General features: G+C 40.2%; 1 protein-coding gene across 24 annotated transcripts in view; it reads left to right on the forward strand.

The window, feature by feature from the left end:
* Nucleotides 1-20,435, forward strand: part of fnbp1b (formin binding protein 1b) — a 72,776-nt gene that overhangs the window by 12,151 nt on the left and 40,190 nt on the right. For 20 of the 24 annotated variants that reach the window (XM_078162106.1, XM_078162104.1, XM_078162110.1 and 17 more), the window contains exons 1-4: nucleotides 9,993-10,135; nucleotides 10,930-11,045; nucleotides 16,567-16,623; nucleotides 17,402-17,549. In XM_078162106.1, the coding sequence (XP_078018232.1) occupies nucleotides 10,094-10,135; nucleotides 10,930-11,045; nucleotides 16,567-16,623; nucleotides 17,402-17,549 (363 nt within the window). In that variant the 5' untranslated portion in view covers nucleotides 9,993-10,093. Of the gene's footprint in view, nucleotides 1-9,992; nucleotides 10,136-10,929; nucleotides 11,046-16,566; nucleotides 16,624-17,401; nucleotides 17,550-20,435 lie in introns of those variants that run through there. The other 4 variants (XM_078162108.1, XM_078162109.1, XM_078162118.1 and 1 more) reach the window with 1 other exon arrangement.

Here is a 20,435-nt window from a genome sequence, read left to right on the forward strand (position 1 = left end):
TTTCTGGCTACTTATTGGCTGACATATACACCAATACCTTTTCAGTAAGCTAATATACATGTATATATATATTAGGGCTGCCACTAACAATTATTTTCATTGTCGACTAATCTGTCGATTATTTCTTTGATTAGTCGACTAATCATTTCATCGAAAAATGTGTTAAAATGTTGAAAAATGTCGGTCTGTCTCACCCAAACCCCAAAATCACGTCATCTAATGTGTTGTTTCATACTCACGCCAAAGGGTTTTAGTTCACTGTCACGGGAGAGTGTGTAAAGCTGCAAATATCTGAAAGTAAGAAGCTGATTTAAGAGTATTTTGGGGTACTTTTATAGTACTTTTCTATGAAAAATGACTGAAACCGATTAGTCGACTACTAAAATAGTCACCGATTATTTTAATAGTCGATTAGTCAACGATTAGTCAACTAATCGTGGCAGCCCTAATATATATATATATGTCAGATATTAACTCTCTTAACATGGGTTTGAAAACTTTATCAGCTAAAAGTGAGACATTTTAGTAAATTGTAGGCCACTCATATTCCAAAGCTGGTCTTACACCAAATGAGTAGTCAAGCAATTTCAATGTCTAACAGAAATTTATAATGTTAGAATAAAATCTTGAAAGTTTCACCTCAGTTGTGGTGATCATAAAACTCAGTCAACTCAGTTCAATGATGTCATCAACTAGCCTAATAGCTGCACCTCCCAGCACCAAACAAGAAGCAGCAAACCATGAAACATGGAGAGAGCTCTGAGGACTCTTGGACTGTGGAAAAGGAGGAGAAACTGGTGGAATTGTGGAGTTAACAAGAATTGGCGTTTGATTCAGCATGTATCTGATCCAACAACCGACACTTGTTTTAGTGAGAAATCTTCATTTTTAAAAGGGTTTGCATCACATTGTCACTGTCTTTTCGTGCTAAATTAGAGCGGCTAACCAATGGAGGCTGGTAACGATACACAAATACAGTTTATCTTTATGGATAATATTGATGCCAAATTGACAAGAATTCTGTCAACATATGGCATATGATCTTGTATTTCTAGAGTTATGTGGTTGTGCAGACAGGTAAGAAATTGTTAATATGCCTCGTTGTATGGTATAACATTTTCCATCAGGAGCAGGATGGGAAATTATCTCATAAGGAATCTGATTGTAGTCTTGCCAATAGTGACCCTGCAGAAACTCCAGTCTTTGCAAAATCTAATAGCCTGTGACTAAAAACTCACATTGGCTTTAGATGTTAGAGGGTGCCAGACTTAAGTCTTTTAAAAGTCTTCCTGTAGGTGTAAGTGTACAAACACCATGTCAGTCAGTATCTATCTATGTCAGACAAAGTTGTCACTGAATAAATGGGCCAACAGCTTGCTATGTTGCTATGTTGCAGTTTGGTACAAAAAGTGTCATTGCGGTGCTCTTATAGTGAGAATACTAAGTTCAAAGTCTTCCTTCATTCCAGAGAATTTGTTATATAAGAATTTAAGAGCTTTATCCTCCAAAAAGAACAAAAACAGCTCAAGAAGAACAATGGCTAATGTGTGCTTGCTGGCCGAGCAGAATTAATCCACAGAATAGCAGCATCCTATTGGGTGGTTAAGGTTGTTAGAAGGGAGGTGTAGTAATCAGATTAATGACAACGTCATTTAATCAAGTTCTGTGCTGGTTACTTACAACATTGCAGTTGTTCCTTTTCACTAGACTTTTAGTTCTGCCTGCATTTGGTGTGCTTCGTCTGATGAATATGTTCTTTGAATATCAGGATACATGATGTTTTTGGATCCAGTCTTTGTGTTACTATTTGCAGGATCTTACATCTCTTAAGACTACACCGCTTGACCAAAACTTATTCCTCTATTGCACTGCACCCCTCTGAGATGGATTAAACTCCCCTGGAACTGCTTTTTTCTACTTAGTTGTCGCACAAAAACCGTGACCATGTTGCGCAGGAGAAGTGAGTTTTTTGTTTTCCTGGACAATGTTCGTTCTGTTAAATCGGAAATGGAGGAGCAAAAGGAGGAATGCCAGCTGAGCCCTGAGGAAGAGTATCTGCAGGTGCTACTGCAGATGAAGATGACAAGTGCTGTAAGTGAGCAGAGATGTAAAATTGCTGAACAAATCTTTCCATTCAAACACAGTGTCATCAAGCAACAAAGGCTGTGTGCCAGTCATAGAATGTCTGTGGTGTGTATACCATTGTCACAGTGCTTTGTAAAGCATTCGTTAGACACAAGCTCATAAGACTTTTACAAGACAAATGCCTAAATGAGTCCTGCAGTTTCTTTTTGAGTCCATGAATGAGTTGACCACCCTTCCAGTTACTATGACTCACAAGTGAGACACAGCAATTTCCTGTTGTTTAACTGCCACAATAAGGACTAGTACTTCTTACAGAGCGAACCGACTACTCATACAGAATACGGCTAAGTGACTTGGACAGAGGTAGAGGGATTAAATAGCAATGGGGGTCGCTCACAGACAGGCACAGAGAAGAAATGCTTTATGAGCAAAGAAGCATGTTACACGTGTGTGCATATGCCAACACACATTCTTAAGTTTCAGACCGGCAGAGGCGTTGTTTCTATAAATATGTACATGGCATGCAAACAAGAGCTCTTACACGTAAGGTCACCCACTGCCCCAAACAGCTGCTCATATTTTGCAGAAGGATTGTATGTGTGAGGCTGTACTCATATTTTCCTATTTGTTTTGTTCTGTTAGAGGAATATTTTGCATAGATGTCACCCAACATCCGGCAGTTGATGATTGATCCTCAGTAGTAATAGTGAAAGTCTCTACACAAATGTCAGCTCTGTTATTAGTAATTGTTCTGTAATTAGCTATTTTTTTATTATTATTATTTTTTAGTTTTTTTTTAAACTCATCCCATGTAGAAAGAAAGATTTATTTGTTGCACTGGCTAATTTTGGCACAAGTTTAAAGTGTCTTTGAATTCATGTGCTAAACCCTCATTTAGGGTGGTTGGGCAGGGGGCTGACAAACCCTTCTCAAACTTTAATAACCCAAAGACAAATAGCTGAGGGCTGCTATTCAGTGGTCAAGCACATGATCAGCACTCTTTGTTTATGTGTGTGCATGAGCGCGTTTGTGTGTGCGAGGCCACTGTCCCTTTTCCTGTGACTCCTCTCCGACACGGGGGTTACACCGGGCTATGGATGCATTGTTCCGCCCCGCTTTCTCGCACAAAGCCTGATGTGTGTTTGAGAGAGGGCTTGGCATCTCCCCCAAATATTTGTTCTTGCTGCTGGACGCCCACTGTCGCGAGTCACAGTGAAGCGCAGCATTGACCAACTCATAGACCACACAGTTGATTTCAGTGGCTCCGCGTTACTTCACCGAGTCATATCTCTGTTGTGTCTGCTGTAGTCAGTAAGGCTTTTGATAATTACTCCAAAGCATTAAACATTTTCTGCCGCTTTGCTTTATTCAGTGAGGCAGAACTAGTTTTGCAAGAACAATTGGGTAGTTTATTATTTGAACTGGCAGCACCCTCGCAGCCTAATGACCACTTTTGGTTGAATGCAGTTTCTTCCTCACCCTTCTCATTCTCACTGCAGTTTGGGGTTTGTTAGCTAATGAGGTTCCTGAAATAACTCATTCATGTTGTACCGTGATGGTTCTAGTAGACAACAGCATAAAAACCACACTGAAACCACCTTCTCTTTTTACCAACACTGAATGTATGTATGGGTATGACGCAATCAGGACATACATTGTGTCTGACACAGCACTTGTATTCCAATCCCGTGTATGGCTGCAACTTACAACTATTTTCACTGTCAATTAATCTGTCGATTATATTCTTCTATCAAATGTCAGAAAATGGTGGAAAATGCTCATCAGTGTTTCCCAAATCTCCTCATGTCTTGTTTTGTCCATAACCCAAATATATTAGTTTACTGTCAGAGGAGCAAAGAAACCAGAAGATAATCACATTTAAGAAGCTGGAATCAGGAAATTTTGACTTGTTTTTCTTTTCTTAAAAAAATGACTCAAACTTTCTGCTCAAGCCCATACCCACCACCCTAACCTACTGTCGCTGCTACTGGCCCATTGTCCTCCCTCCAGCAGAACATCTGTCCCCTCAGCCTTTGTGGATTTCCCCCCTACTTTAACGTGACGTCTGCTTTTATTCATCTCAACAGGTTTCCTGTCAGAGGCTAGACTTTATATAGATACCACTGTGACGCAATCTGAAAGCTGAAAGCTAAGTTTGGAAAGCTTTGAACTTACTGAAGCCAAGTTTTGGAAGGTTATATTTTTGCAGTCCTTGCAGGAATTAGTTCATAGTTGCAACAGAACTTTGAGCACTGGGACATTGTTATTTTATTTTAAATCTAAATGCGTTTAGGTTAACGGTTGTATTAATCAGAGTAATGTTTCATGAAAGTAAAGCCACAAATGCAATCTCTATTTTATGTTCGGGTCAGTTCATATGTCAATCCTGTACCCTTACTAATCAGGCACACTATGCATCCATCTATGAAATCCTCCTATTATACCACCAATTAAATTAATGAGATGTTTTTGTTGAGACTTTTTTCCCAAGAATATTTTTTGATTAAATTCTGATAAATGAAAGGTTATTACATTTCTGATAAAAAGTCAGGTCTGCTTAGTTGCAGGCATCTTTTAAAGGACAAACAGAAATTTGTATGTGAAACATTATACAAGTATTATATTTGAGCTTTTTTTTTTTTATTGATGGCTGATTCACATCTGCATTTACATCTCTTTAACTTTTAAGTCAGCAATTTGCTGTTGCCTGTTCATTCCCCTCGGTCTACCAATGATACGACTCCCCTTTTCCTCCTCACTTGTGTTTGTAATGGCACATTGATTTTTGCTGTGATCATCAGAGCAGCAAACCGACCTCTGCAGAGGTGTTAAGGCTGTAATAAACCAAGAACCGTACCCAGGAGCATTTTTTAAAGGTTTTAAAAACAATAAAGTCCTGTTATCACCAACCTAATTGTAAAGTGGATCTACTCGCTTTGCAATCTAACGCAGGATCTGTTTTTTTAAGTTCCTGATTTCATTATTGTACCAATTATCCTATCTTAAACGGCGATGACTATGCCAAATAGTTGTTATGTAGTGTTGTCTGTATTCCTGCATCATGAATCATCTTGCTTCCGAGGATGACAGGTGCATTATTTTATGAAACTCATCGGTCCTTAGGAAATTTGTGGTCAGGTCAGAGAACTCTTCCTTCAACATGCTCCATTTATTCTAGACCTTGTGTCTTTGAAACCAACTGGGGATAAAAAAAAACACATGCATCAGCAGCAGTAGTGTTAGCACTAGTGTTATTGCTCTGCACTGCCTTCTGTGGTGGAAAGGAGAAGGACAGGAAGCTACATAGGAATTTACCTGCTTTGACTGTGGTACTCAAATACTACATTCGGTGTCGAGCATCTTGACGTTTTTCTGACGATGAATACAGGCTGGGAAGGGTACTGGTGTAAGGAAAGGAAGTTATGCATACTTCGTCTTCTTCACATTCTGTAGATGAGTTTTAAAGTGAAATATTTCAGTGCAGCAAATCCAGTGGTATTTAGATTCCAACATTAGGTATCCTGTAGTGGTTATGTTTTGCTATTCAGTTGCTTCAAGGATTTGAAGCCTTACAATAGTGATACTTAACTAACGACAGGGTGCCGGGGGACCCTCCAACCTCTCAGTTGACTGAGATTGCTTTAAGTCGAGCAGTCCTTTTTTTTTTTTTTTTCTTTTTTTTTTTTTTGCGCTGTGCAATGTATTTCTGGGAATGTTTTGGTCCCCAGATTTTGCTGTGGAGTGATTCAACTGACATAATTCTGAGTCAGGTACAGCCCTATAATTAAGGTACGAGAGTACATTAAAAAAAAGCACAAGAATTAAGGTTGTTCATCCAAAAGAAGCATCAGGTAAGGATCCCCCACACCCCCTAATAGTAGTCCGGGCAAAGCCCTGAATGTCCTCAAATCCTAGAAACACCCTGTGTGCACCTGTCTTGTGCTTGGCAACTGGATTTGCCTCTTGACAGAGATGAATGAGGACAGCAAACACTGAAAGGTTGTAAAGAAGCCATTCATTTATTATATATACTGATAAGTATTATTCATGATCGTTTATGAACTTGCAAAAATGGCCCCCTGGGCAAAGAAAGTTGAGTATCCCTGCTGTACAGCCTTTTCTTTACTCCCATAGAAGATGACCAGGATATGGGATTAACACAAGACTGCCTTTACATGCACTAGGCTCACCTCAGTTGTTTCCCTGTCCTTGTGTTTGTGCTTTGCCTATGTTAAACTGAGAGGAAAGAGAAAACCTCTGTGCTGTAGGGATGCAGGTCAGTGAGATCCGATCTGGAATGGTTGCTAAATAATGTGCATTAGTTCAGATTAACTGGCAGTCTAATACATTAAACTGCACCATAATCTCCATCACCAGTTGGAGGTCAGGAGGCTGATCCTTAAACAAGCATTTTTTTGTTTTCTTACAGCACATGGGCAACCTACATATATTTAGTAACTGCTAAGTGTGTCCTTTGTTCTCTGTTTGAACTGTTTCCCATTTCCTGGATAATAAAAAAATATTTAGCTGTACACACTTGTATTTATTTTCCTTCATGTACTACCACAATAGTACATGCATCACAGTTAGTGGGATTGTGTCCTGAAATAACAAGCAGAGTGGGGCTGGTTCATTTCCTGAAGAGATCCCTCACTTATTCCCTCCTGCAGAAACAAGGTCAGGTGTCAGAGGCCACAGATGACAGAATGGAAGCAAGTCTGGAGTTGGAGCAGGAGTTATTAGTCTTTAGTATGGAGGGCCATAGGAGGAGGTTTTACAGAAATTCCTTTGCAGGTTTGAATATGCGTCTAGTAACTGTTCAGCCAACTGTGACAGAAGGCCGGACACTGTATACTTTGCATGTTGAGCACATGCTAACTTGAGTAACTGCAAAAAGGATTCATTTAATTCACATTTTTGAAATTCATCTTTTCCAACTGAAAGTATTTTTACCAAAAGGAAACCGTTCTTATCATGTTGCTGCTTTACAGTTTCCTCTTTACCTCTGTCTTAGGTTTTGAACTTTTTATGTTCATAGTCAAGATCACAGCCAGAAAAACAACTAAGACTGATGGAGAGCTACATCGAAACATGTGAATGGATTTGATTTAAAAAGGTTTTTTTTTTAATGATAACAAGCTCTCACAGATGCTAAATGAACTCCCATCACCCCTGTATCATTTCCAACTAGAACTGATTTGTGATTTGTTTGGGCTCCAACTAATGATTATTTTCAGCACTCATATTTTCACGATTGACACTTGTTCGGTCAATAGGTTGCTAAAAAAATGTCCAGACCAATTTAACATGCAGTAGTATGTTTTGTCCAAAGAACAGCCCAACCTCCCCAAAATATTTAGTCTACAATCAAAGAAGACCAAAAAACTAAGCACAAATTCATATAATATGATATTTTCAATTTTTAGCATTAAACGCAGTGCCCAGCTGCCTCTACTCTCCACTGGTTAGCTAACCTGCTCTGCACTATTCACCACACTGAGGTACTAGCTAGTGGAGCTGCTCATTTGGGAACTACTTCTGTGGAAGTTCATGCAGACACATGATGGTCACCATCATATCTCCCCCAAGCGAGCCCCAATGAATAAGCAGCTTCATTTTGAGCTGCAAACCCTCTTTAGCATTGTTAACTACGTTAGCACCAGTAGCTGTGCTGCTGACACTGCTAACAGAGCTAACAGTGATAACATAGTAAACAATGCCAAATGGGGCTTATAGCTCAAATTTGAGCTGCTTACTCACTGGGGCCACCACGGGGGAGACCGGAGGATGGGCACAGTGTTTCCATGCTACTGTTGGGTCGCCAAATGAGCGGCACTATTTGCTAGCTCCCACTAGATGCGGGTGGTATTTAGTGCAGTAAACTAGAGTGTAGTGCGTCAAAAATATTCTCGGTGGTTTACCGACTAACAGTTTTTACTGACACTCCTGGCTGAAATGCATTCTGAGAACTCATCAGCTATCCTCTGACAACAATGTTTCTTTAATTCAGTCTTCATTCTTATGCAAACAACCTTCTATAGAGAGGTTTGTTGAAACAAGTGGCACACGACAGAGGAAGTCTTGGCCCAGGTATCCACTTGAAGACTGGATCTTCCGAAATATTTGCTGCTGCCTCCAGGGTTTTATGGTTGTTAGACTGATAGCTGATGGGTTCCGAGATTGCACGCTTGTCCTCTTTGCTCACACATTCCTGTCACTGGATCTGTTTTCTATGACCAGTGCCAAATCATTTACAACAGGTACAGGGTTACATACTTTAGAAGTTTAAATTGGAGGAGGTTAATGTAATACAGCATGAAGACTAGAAAACTGTGTGCTTGCCTTGCGTCCGACACACTTCCACATAATGTGTTGTTGTCTTTGATAGTTGCCTCACTCAGATTCATAATTTATTAATCAGCTCTTTCTCTTGGAGCTGGCGAATTGCTTTGGTGATGGATTTTCCATTTTACTCAAGCAACAACTATCCCATCTGATGTCAGCAAAGATTCATGAGCTCAGAATGACTCATCATGTTGCGGATCATAACCTCAATTTTATACGTACCTATATATCATATTATTTTAAATATGGTGAAATGAAGAATTTATGATGTCCCAGCAGCAATTGCTACCCCCCTCCACTCCCTAAATGTAATCCCCTCCCATGTAATCCCGCCTCTCCTGTCATTTCTACTCCTTTCAGCCCCCCTCACTGTGTTTTTCCGCTCTCTCTCTCACACTGTCCTCCTCTCCCATCCCACTTATTCCACCTTACGCCTGATGGAGCATTAAGCCTGAATGCTGTGGGCAGCCGTGGCCTCAGATTCAGAGTGTTTGTGTGAGGGAGCCAGTGCAACATCGGTTCCTCTCCTGTTTTCTTGGATTCTTGCTTCTTTCAGACAATCGGGAATTACTTGCTACAACTGTGCAGTTTCTTTTGTTACTGTGTGGGAGTGGGATCAGCGGACATTGTTCCAAACCCAGACACTAATCTGCACTTGCTTCGCTTTGGAAAGCTTGGAAATGGTCTCGTGGATGCCCTCTTTAACCTAACCTCAGCCTTTTGTTGTTCTGCTTTGGAGTTGGATGGACATTTTCTGGATTTGGATATTTCAAAAGGGTACACGGTCCACACAGAGACACTCTGGATAAGATGGTGCCCCTGCAAAAAAGGGTAATCTGAGTTATGTGTGTGGGAGAGAGTGGAGGGTTTTATGTGCATGATGTGGCTGCAGTGACGTTTGCAGATTGTTGTCTGTTTTCCTCTATGAATGGTCGGTGCCTACCAGTGATAATGAAGCAAATGCTGTTTGATGACTAATTGTCACTAATAAGTCTGAGAGTAAGCATGCTCTTGGGCATTAAAGGGAAATGCTTGTTGTAGAAACAAGAAAAATAGGTGTCTTGAGGACAGAGAAACAAACAGGAATGAAGGCTGCCGAGGAGTCGCCTCATTATTTGAGTAAAAAGTCTAATTGTTTGGCTTTATCTTGTCATTCTTCTGTTGAGTGGCTTGTTGATGAGTGATTGCTCATTGAAACTGCCTAACAAAGCAGCCTGGAAACCCCCCCCCCCCCCCCACTCAGAGTGCTCTCTATTGTTGTACTTAAGTGCTTTAATTGGGAGTCGTTTAATTTGTGAGTGCTGCTTCAAAGTTATTTGAGAGATTTCATCAAACTTTAGACAACGTGTGATTTCAGTAAAGCTACAGTGGTATATTATCTTGAAACTTGAGCAACTAATTCGAACAACAAAGTTAAATAAAGATACCTTAAAATGCTGCACTACTGTGGAGGCCAGAGCACAGCTCTCAAACTTTTCATCACCACAACCGCTTCCTGTATCTTTGATATGAAAGCGCTTTTAGTGCAGAGATGCTTCAAGCAGCCACAGAGTACATGGTGTAGTTTGCTAAGAGAATCAGACGGCCCCTACCAAGCTGACACTTTGTATGCTTAGTGTGCTGGCTTAAGAAACTACTAGCTGGTCTCAGGAAGACTCCAGACATGGTGGAGGAGAGGATGGGGAACTGTTGGAGCTACACCAAGGTCGATTTTCTTTTTGGTTCACCTTAAAATCACACTGTCGTGAGTAGATGTTTTGAAAGTAGCCACGTGATCATCAGTAAAGATTAGCTGTAGTGTACGTGTGTTCATTGATATTCCGGATGAAAATGCTATCTTTCTTTTTTGAACAGATAAATTGCAAGACAAGACCTCAGCCAAGCAGAGGCTCATTTTTTCCTCACAAGTCATGAACAAATGAATAATGAGTTCGGCCCCAACAGCTGTATTTGGTTATCAGTAGTGTTGGCGCCTGTTTTTACTATGAACTACACTACACCCTCTGAAACAGACCTCACTTATTACATATTTTATAAAGGATATCAAGTGAAAACTTGCTTGTCACATCTTGACAGTGTCAGTCATAGGTCAGGAAGTGTCACCTTTGAAGGTGTTTAAATTGTAGCCTTGAGAGCAGGTCAGAAGCTGCTGTCTGATCAGGAAACATGTTGACAGACACCCATATGTCTGAATTCTTTGGTTGGGGAAATGCAGATTGACAGTATTCCAACAACAAATGAGTATAAGGTGAATTTTTTAGAAGATTAAGATGAATGTCTATAGGATGTTCTCAAATGCTGGATGCTTGCTAATACTTAGCGCATTGCATTTGAATTTAGGACTACAACCTGTATACAGTGCAATGTCCTCATCAAGGTGATTTAATCTTTTATTACGCTTGACTTTGCTTCCTTTTTTCTGTATACCTGATACTTTGTAGATTGCTATCTCTTTTGTATCTGAGTGATTTAATCATATTGTCCTCTTCTTTTCTGCAGGATCAGTTTGACAACTTGGAGAAGCATACACAGTGGGGGATCGAATTTGTGGAGAAGTACACCAAATTCGTTAAAGAGAGATCGGAGATTGAAACCAACTATGCAAAACAAATTAGGTGAGTGCTCATGCTGACTTGCGCTCCATATTTGGAGATGCAGGGTTGTAATTAGGTCCATCCAGGTGGCTTAGATGAAGAACCTCCCCCATCTACAGCATGATTTGACCTGCTGAAGTGTCCTTGAAACAGGAGAATGAATCCTCAGCAGCTTGCTATGTAACTGACCGTGACCCCTGACCTCCCTCTGGAGAGGGAAACCGAAACGAGAATCCTCATATGGGAAGCAATACATTAGCAGTGTTTTATTAGTAAACATAATTGCTGTGTGCAAATGTAGATCTAGATGAACAAGCGAGAAGAGGAGGTCTGTTTACTGCTCCATCTTTTTCTCTCTTTTTTTGGGCTGTAGAGAGTCTTTCTGTCTGCCTCTCTCTCATGCATGCACGCTGTCTGTTGTTGCTAGCTTCTGCTTCAGGCAAGAGGAAGTCAGGTTGTGGGGGGATGGGGTGGTGCTTGTGTTTCCATAGAGACTAGTAGGTATCAGCATTATCAACCCCAGGTCTGACCCAGATTTTTTTTTCCTCCTTCCAACCACAAGTGTCGGCCCCGCCCCCTCCAATTCTCCCTACACACACTCTGTTTTGGTGCAGTCACTGATTTTCAAAGGCAGTGATGGGAGCATAAGCAGTCCTGCACGGAGAGAATCCATCTCATAAGTCCTCATGCATCCTAACACAGTAAGAGATACCCCCCAGAACCCACAAATCCTCATCTTTAAAGAGGCCTGGCAATATGGCTAATGCTCTAAGTACTGACCCCCAGCCCCCCATTTCACAGTGACTAACCAATCCAGTATTCACATAGCAACTCAACCCAAGACCACTCAACTTAAGTCAGTTTCAGATAATAGGACTAGTAGTTTGTGTTTACATGCATGCATTATCCATATAGCATATCCCTGCACCACCTTACTTTTCATGCTTAAATACAGACACATATCAAACAGATTTATGTCTTTTTCCACACAAATGCTGTTTTGTTTATATATATTTTTTTATTTTTTTCCATTCTTTCTCTTTGTTTACATTTGTGGAAACGTCTGAAATAAGGGAAACGGTGTCAAATTTATAAAGCAATGACTGATGAACAGGAAGCTTTTGTTTGTGTGCACAACTGCTAGATAATTCCTAATAGGGCCGTAACGGTACATGTATTTGTGTCGAACCGTTCGGTACGCGACTTTCGGTTCGACACGACCCTGTACCGAATTATTGGGTGCAGGATATTATTTTATTTTATTTTATTTTAATTCCGTTTTTGCGAGCCGAACCATTTAAAATATCTAGTTCTCCGACGGACATAATTGAGTGACGGACTGTAAATCTCCGCTTTCACTTTGTGCAGCGCATTCTCGCATTTTGACAACATGGCCAGTGAGCCTGACAAACCTGAAGACCCACCCACAAACCTTAAGTCCTCTGTTTGGGAACACTTTGGTTTCAGGGTAAAATACGAAGATGGAAATAAACAAGTGGACAAGACAAAAGCAGTATGCCGACACTGCAGAACAGTGGTCGGGTATGTACTTGGAAACACGTCTAACATGCTAACGCATCACACCACCTGAGTTTGAACGTTAACCGGCACGACTAGAAAAAGTAATCTCGTGCAAACTACGGTATCGTCGTTGTTTAAAAAGAAAGAGCGTTTCCCTGACCATCGCGCTAAAGAAATAACCAACGCCATTGGGGTTGAGTACAATTGTTTAAGCTGCACTTTAGATATAAGCATGTTTTGTTTACTGCACTTTAACAAAGTGGGAAAGCTAAGTAAGTTCCTAGTATACTTTTTATACTATACCATACTATACTTTTTATTTTAATTGAGTAAAACTGTTAAAGCAGAAATGTATATTTATATTTTTCATTCAAAAAATGTGTTAAAAAAACAGCAGGATTTTATTTTTCACTTTTATATTTATATTTTTCATTCAAACAATGTGAAAAAGCAGGATTTTATATATATTTGTTTCATTCAAAAAATTTAAACGTAAAAAGAGTTAACTGCTGTGGTGGTATGTTTTAATAAGGTTACCAATAAGTAAAAGATATTTAATAGTTGTCTATTTTTTTTATTACTGTACCGAAAAAAACCGAACCGTGACTTGTGTACTGAGGTACGTACCGAACCGTGATTTTTGTGTACTGTTACACCCCTAATTCCTAATTTAGTTCATGCTTTGAAGCCAAAGTAAAGCATTGCAACAAATACTGCGTCACGAACATATGCACTTCACAGATCTGTACTTGCAGTTGAAAACGTACAGATATCCATTAATTCAATTAGTCAGTGTCTGTCTACAATATGTTTGACAAATGAACCCGGGGTAGACTCATCTTGCCATGGCAGGTTGGCTTTTATTGAACTTCAAGCTCCACAGATGGTGCGGATGTTTTCAGTTGCTGTGCTTACACAGAGCGCCCGCTGTCCAACTGGGTCTGTTATCTAGCACACACACACACACACACACACACACACACACACACACATGCAAATAGGCACATGTCAAAAAAAGGCTAAAATGAGGAAATTAGGACAGACAGACAGGATAGCTTGAGTCATAGGGTTTTCCTGTGTTCTCAACACACTGTGCTTCTTTGTTGTAGCACTACTTGGCCATACCTCAGGGCTAATTATCCCTTTTAATCAACTTAGCTCATGAAATCGGGCTTAATCTAACGGGGACACTTAAACCAAACGAAAGGCAGGGCTGTTAGATCTAATAAAGTAATGGAATTTGGCCCCTTTTGATCTAGTCCTCTTTTTTCTCCACTGTGTTGCTAGGGAGACTTTTAATTCTGTCCTTCCCTTCAGAGGTAACAGGCCTTTTCACAGTAGACATGTTGACATGGCGTAATGCGTAAGGCACAGGTGTTTTTAAAAACTTGATAATGGCAGCGTTCCATATAACTGTGGAAAAGTTTGGCAGATTTTGTTTTGTCAGTGTTGGCTTACTGATATGGCTAACAGGGACAGGAAATGATCGTCAGTGAATCAATAAATCAATTCAAAGAAACAACCGCAACTTTTTTGATAACTGATAAAAGATTTAAGTCATTTGTTAAGCAAAAATGCCAAACATTTTGTGGTTCCAACTTTTCTACCGTGAAGATTTGCTGCTTGAGGACATTGCCTTTGGTTCTGAAAAAATGTTATTGTGAATTATTGTAATTTTTCATTGTCATCAGACTAAATCATTAATGGAGAATATATTCAGTAGGGCTGTGTGCTGGCAAGAAACTGGCACTACGAAACCAATCATGATACCAATCATGATATGGGGCTTATAATTCAGTGTATGGCGATACTGCAGGTAAATAGATATTGTGCAACTTTTGTAAAACCAAATTTAGGAGCTAGCAATGTGCCTTTATAACTCTGGCTATTTCATAGGTTCTTTGTTTTAACGCTAGCTGTATGTTATTGCACTGAAGTGGGAGAGTCAAGCAGTTTAAGATAGATGCACTGCTATCAGCAGCTTGGGGTTTAAACATAACACAAACTTAAACATTGCCACAAATCTTTGCATGTAAATATATCAACATAATATCACAAGACTCAAGTGTATCAGGATTTTCTTACACCCCTATTACTCAGTTGGTCAGTCATGTAAATGTTTGCTAGTTTCAGCTCTCAGGTTACGAGTTACTCTGGTGCTTTTCTTGCTAAATGCTGATGTGAAAAACAGAAGTGTGTGAGTAAGTGAATTGTCATTATTGATCAACACCTAGTATATTATGAAGCACATCAACCAACCTACATCCCTCGCCAAATGAACGACATCTATGGCTATTGAACTACTTTGTACCATTTCTATCACCACATTAACCACACTACACTAATCCCATGAATAATCCTCTTCCACTGCAATGGTGTAAACATGCACAATGCTTCAGTCTAGTCATTGCAGGGCAGTGCATTAATGCCTCCTCCTCCCTCTACTCCCCCAAATTCCAGTCTGGCATAATCCATAACACAGTGGGAATAAAGTCCTGCTAACAAAAGAGACTGGGTGAGGGCGTCTGTCTTTACTGTGGTTACAGTGTCAACCAGTATGTAGCAGCCATGCACTCATGCTGTATCATCTTCCAGACAAAGACACACACAAACATACATTGTGTAATCATCCTAATTAAGTGCTAGCTGCTACCCTAATTTTGACAAGTTTGTTATGTTTTTGAGGTGAGCGGGCAAATACAGTCTGACACATGACATCTGGCTGTAAGAGAATGAATGGGTTAGTGGGCACTATAATTAGAGATGGTGTGAGAAGGACAGGGTGAGAGATAGACTGATAGATCTGCCTAGCAACAGCGCAAACACCGGCGGGAAGGAGAGGCGTGGGGGATGTAAGCAGAGCGAGACACACACTACATGTTTTTTTAACACGTGCATTATTTATTTCAGCAGGAATTTTGCATGCCCCTGTACAAACTGAGGCATTTAGATTCCATCAGTGAATACACTGTTATCATCTCATAAAAAGGGCAACTACCACGGACTGATATCAGCTCTTTCAAAGCAGTTGACGTTGGCTTACAATGATTATTTTTTTCTCTTGTAAAAGGAGATAGGGGAATTGTGTTTCCAGTGGTGTACTAATTATTGTTAAAAAATTTCATGATGTTTATTACAGAATTTATCTCAACAAAATAATAAGCAATCGCTGTACCTGTAGGACATAAAGTAGGATTGGAAGATTGACGTATGACTCCCTATTGTTTTGTAACATTGATCTCTGTCCTACTGAAAATATAAATGGCTCATCTTGTTTGCGTTTGTCTGTTTTTTGGTGGATGTGCACCACTTGGTTGTTCATTTTAAACTGAGAACAGTGCCCTATAATTAGACAAAGCATCCTTAAGGCACAAGTACACAATCTGCACCCAAATCCACCAAAGCATGGTGGATGTTATTATATTCTGTTGACAGAGTAGCTTTCAAACACAGTTAGGTGGTGAGTGTGTCACACTGTCATAGTGATACAAACATGACATGATTTACTGAAGCCTGTCAAAAAGCACAACAGTTGCTAGGTTGAGAGAAGGACATTGAAAGACATAACCATAATAAAGGTTGTTATTCACAGGATATTACCATCAATACCAATTCAGCTTCGGCTCCTACAGTGACATGTTTTCTTTCATCCTTACACAACATCTTATTTCCCCCTCTCCTCACACTGCACTCATCTCGAGTCGCTAAAATGCAGCCAGAGTCAAAACAAGGGCAATGGCTGCATAAGAAAAGCATGCTTGTTTCTGGTGACTGGCTTTGCATGCATACTCCTGGAGGAGGGCAATAATTTATGTCCTGAGGAGAGGAAAGGGGGATGCAGTGGAAGTAGCAGAAAGCACTCTGCTGGATTGAATGGTGTACAGGATGATCCTTTGGCAGGTCCATAAGGGCAGTGTCAGGGAAATATAATGGGAAGGTTGCACTACCCGTCTGCAGACTGTGCTCTTAGGAAAGATACTGTAAGAAATGTCTGACGAGGCTGAACTCTTTGTCCTCACAGGAATTTATCAAAGAAGTATCAACCCAAGAAGAACTCACGAGAAGAGGAAGAGAGCAAGTAAGTTCAAGGATCTTGCACATAAAATAGATTAAAGGAATACTTTGACATTTTCAGGTTGACTGCAGGTCCTTTAAAAGTCTTAAAATGTCTTAAATTTTGCAAATATTAGACCTTAAAAGTCATCAAAAAGTTTCATCTCTGTTGTTTCAAATCTTTAAAGCTACCACTGAACCTGACACTGTTTTTGACTTCATACTTGCACTTACCTGTTGGCAAAATGTAGATTAACCTACCTCACTCTAATAATCATGTTCCTACATAAAACCTACCTCTGTTCAGGACCACATATAAACCACTTAACTTTATACTTAACTGCAGTGTTTAAATAGGAAAAATGTGATTTGTTCACAAATCTGTCTTAAATTTGGTAAAATTTATCTTGAAAAGGTCTTAAAAAGCATTACATTAAAGTGTTTGAGGCCTGTAGACACCCTGATTTTGAAAAAAACTGATTATGTATTCACTTTCTGGCAGAGACGTAGAGGAGTTGTCGTCGCCCCCCCCCCCCCCCCCCCCCCCCCATGAAAAATTTATGTTTTAACAGTCAGTCAGAATTTGTTATTGGACAATCTGTCAACCCTAGCTGTTTCTTCCTGTTTCCAGTCTCAGTGCTTAGCTAAGCTAACCGTATGCTAATGCTAGCTGTAGCTTTGTATCTCACCTAACTCTGCCAGAAAACCATGAGGGTATTTCCCAAGAATGTAAAATTCTTCTTTAAAGATGTCCCTGTATTAATACTGCCTTTCTTCTGACGTCACTTCCTTTGTCTAACCAGGTACACCTTCTGTCGAGCCTTCCTGACGACACTTAACGAATTAAATGACTACGCGGGTCAACACGAGGTCATAGCGGAGAACCTGACGTCTCAAATCATCACTGAGCTTTCACGCTACCTGCAGGAGCTCAAGGCCGAGAGAAAATCGGTGAGATATGTTTTTACATTCACATTAAGTTGTGCTTTTTTTTAATCCAACGTGTTATTTTTAGCTCTTTCTCTGTAATTTTATTCACATCATTGTGTCATTCTCCTCATGCCAGTGTTTTAAATCAAACATTAACTTTAGACAAACGGACGTGGATTCTGTAAAAGAAAACAGACACACTGGCTTACAAGAAATTAAGTAGCCCATTCCCTCTGCATACTCTATTCTGCATGAACTGAGGTCATCGCTGAGTAAATATAGATACACCCAAAGGCTTGCCAGAAGAGCAGAATGTGACTGACTGAGTCCTTTTTATGGAACAAAGTCATCGTCTCTCTATCATTAGAGGCTTATTTCTCTCTTTTATAAACCATATTACAAAAGATTGGTGCACCGCACACTATTCTTAAATGTTGAAGTCACTTTCGTCCTCACCATTACAAAGTGATTTGGAAGAGCGGTGGACCTGCAGCGCATGATTCATAGATAACAGTGTGGTGCCCATTAAAATCCATAGAGTTGTTGGAGGAGCAGAGAGAAAGCTAAAAAGTACTTTCTGAAAAATCTGTCATGGGCTCTTATGTCACGGTAGTCCAGCTGAGGGAACTGGAGTGGAAAACCAAAACCAGAGGGCTGCTCAGAGGCAGAGTGACCTTTTTTAGAGTATGTGTAGAGTATGCACAACTGGTGACAACTCTGCTGCTGTATTCACTACTTTGCCAAAATACAGGAAGCCCTGGGTTGCATTATTAGTGATCAGTTGTGATTTGCAACTTGGTTTTAGTTGCAGCAAAACGCAGAGAGAATGGGGATTTCCAATGCTTCATCCACCCCCTCCAGGCCTGTTTTGCTCTTTTGGCTTTGGTTTAGCCAGGCTTTGTTTGGCTTGACATAGCATCTGTATCTCCAGTGTCCAGACAGAGGGTCCATGGGCAGACCCGTGCTGTCCTGAGGCTGCAGGATGTCCCTCTGACACCCCTCTTCCCCTTCATGTCTCTGGACTTTTCCTCTATTTTAATCACAAATGTCCCTGTTCCTCTCCTTGTGTCCCCTCTGTTCTCCTAGTTTGTCATGTGTCTGCTGCTCTTGACTAAAGAAGCCTTCAGTTCGCCAGCGCCGGGGAGTTTCCCTTCATAGCATGGCCCCATAACTCAGTGTCTTTTCTGAACAGAAGATGATTTCATATAAAAGACACTGAGCAAATAGTTTCTCAGTCGTATTCAGAACAGTGTCATTGTAGGGTAAATGTAGCCTATTTAGCTTTATTTCTTTTTAATTTTTTATTCAAAGACTCTCATGAATGATCGAGAATGATGCTCTTTGACATAATTAAGTGTTAAAAGGCTACTAAGATACAAGCCCAAAGATACAAAGAAAAAGCTCTTCATTAAAATTGACTCTTTTTCTTTTTACAACATTCAAGGTTTCATAGTAAGCCTGTCTGTAACACTATTAGAAAAAGTAATATTCTGAAAGTTGTTTGTAAAGCCGTCATTACTCAGGACTTCCCCAGCATCTGGTCATTCTTTCCTCTGGTTTCATTCAAATTAATTTTTACCACTCGTCATGTGTTGATACTCATGTCCCATTGCCATGGCTTCCTGTGCGATGGATAATGCTCCCAGCACCGCTCTAATATGTCGCCATATTTTCTTAGCAGTGACATCGAATCTGTTATCCACTCAGCAATCAACCAAGAGTAGACAATGCCCAGAGTGCATTGTGTGTATGGTCATGTGATATGTGTTTTCAGGCATGTTTGTAGAGATGGAGATTATTTCTAAAACTCTTGTGTGTACAGAGATCATTTTCTTTTTAAAAAGTTGTTTTTTAAATCGAAACGTATTAGTGTGGGTGTGGCCTCTGTGTTTTTCTGTTGCAGCTTTTTAATTTGAGTCTGTGTCAGGCAGAGCTGTGCAGTCAGTTCCAGACAGTGGGATTAGATGGGGTTCAGGGCCTAAACATCCTGGGTTTTAGAGAGCTTATTGCACAGGTAAAATCCAAAATACAAACCAGAGGGAGAAAGAAAAATAATACCTCATTTAGTTGCTCACGTGGGGCTGTTTTGTAACTCTCCTCACCTCGCTTTGCTATTTCCCTGAGTGAACCTCTTGCTAAGCTCAGCTTGGGGTGGCACAGGAGGTGAGGCCAAGAATGTTGTCTTAAAGGATTTTCTTTTAGGGCAGATATACTTGTTTTTACAAAAGTGGAACCTGGCTTTAGAGGTCAGACTGTTCAATTTATTGTGTTATGCAAACATATTTCATTCTTTCATTCTTAATTTGTAAAGGAAGGAACATCAAAATATGTCATGACCTCATTTGACCAGCATTGCTTGTTTGTAGCCTAATAGTATGATAGGCAATAATGAAGAGCAGGCAGGGTTAATATGGGATGAAAGGCCTGAGTCTCACAGGACTGTGATTGTGCTGAGGAATCATAATAAGGTGTTTGGTCAGCATGCTGCTGTCCTAACCAGGCCTCTGATCGCAGGGCTTAGGTATCCTCTCTAATAAGGACTGATAAAGACCCTTAAAGGTTCAGCACGACCTCCAGAGATGTCCCATTTACTGTAACCCTTGTAACATTTACAAATGTTACTACACTGTATTTATAACATGTTGCTAAAGGAGTCCACTTGAGGGAAAGTTCAGCCTGTGCTCTTTTGTATCCACTTGCACCCACAGCACAGCACATAATTATATTTTTTGGTGGAGTACTATCTGTCTCATCCTGCTTTGATGTGACATGTTCAACCAGCTAGAAAAATTGAAAAAAGAATACATCTCATTCAGCCAGCAGGGCATGGAAATTAAGTGTTACATTTAACGAAAAGTCAGCTAAAAACTGTAATGCACTGTAAAATATCATTAGGTGGGTTTGGCA

This window comes from Epinephelus lanceolatus, chromosome 19, assembly GCF_041903045.1.
Source record: "Epinephelus lanceolatus isolate andai-2023 chromosome 19, ASM4190304v1, whole genome shotgun sequence".
NCBI classification, from domain to species: domain Eukaryota; kingdom Metazoa; phylum Chordata; class Actinopteri; order Perciformes; family Serranidae; genus Epinephelus; species Epinephelus lanceolatus.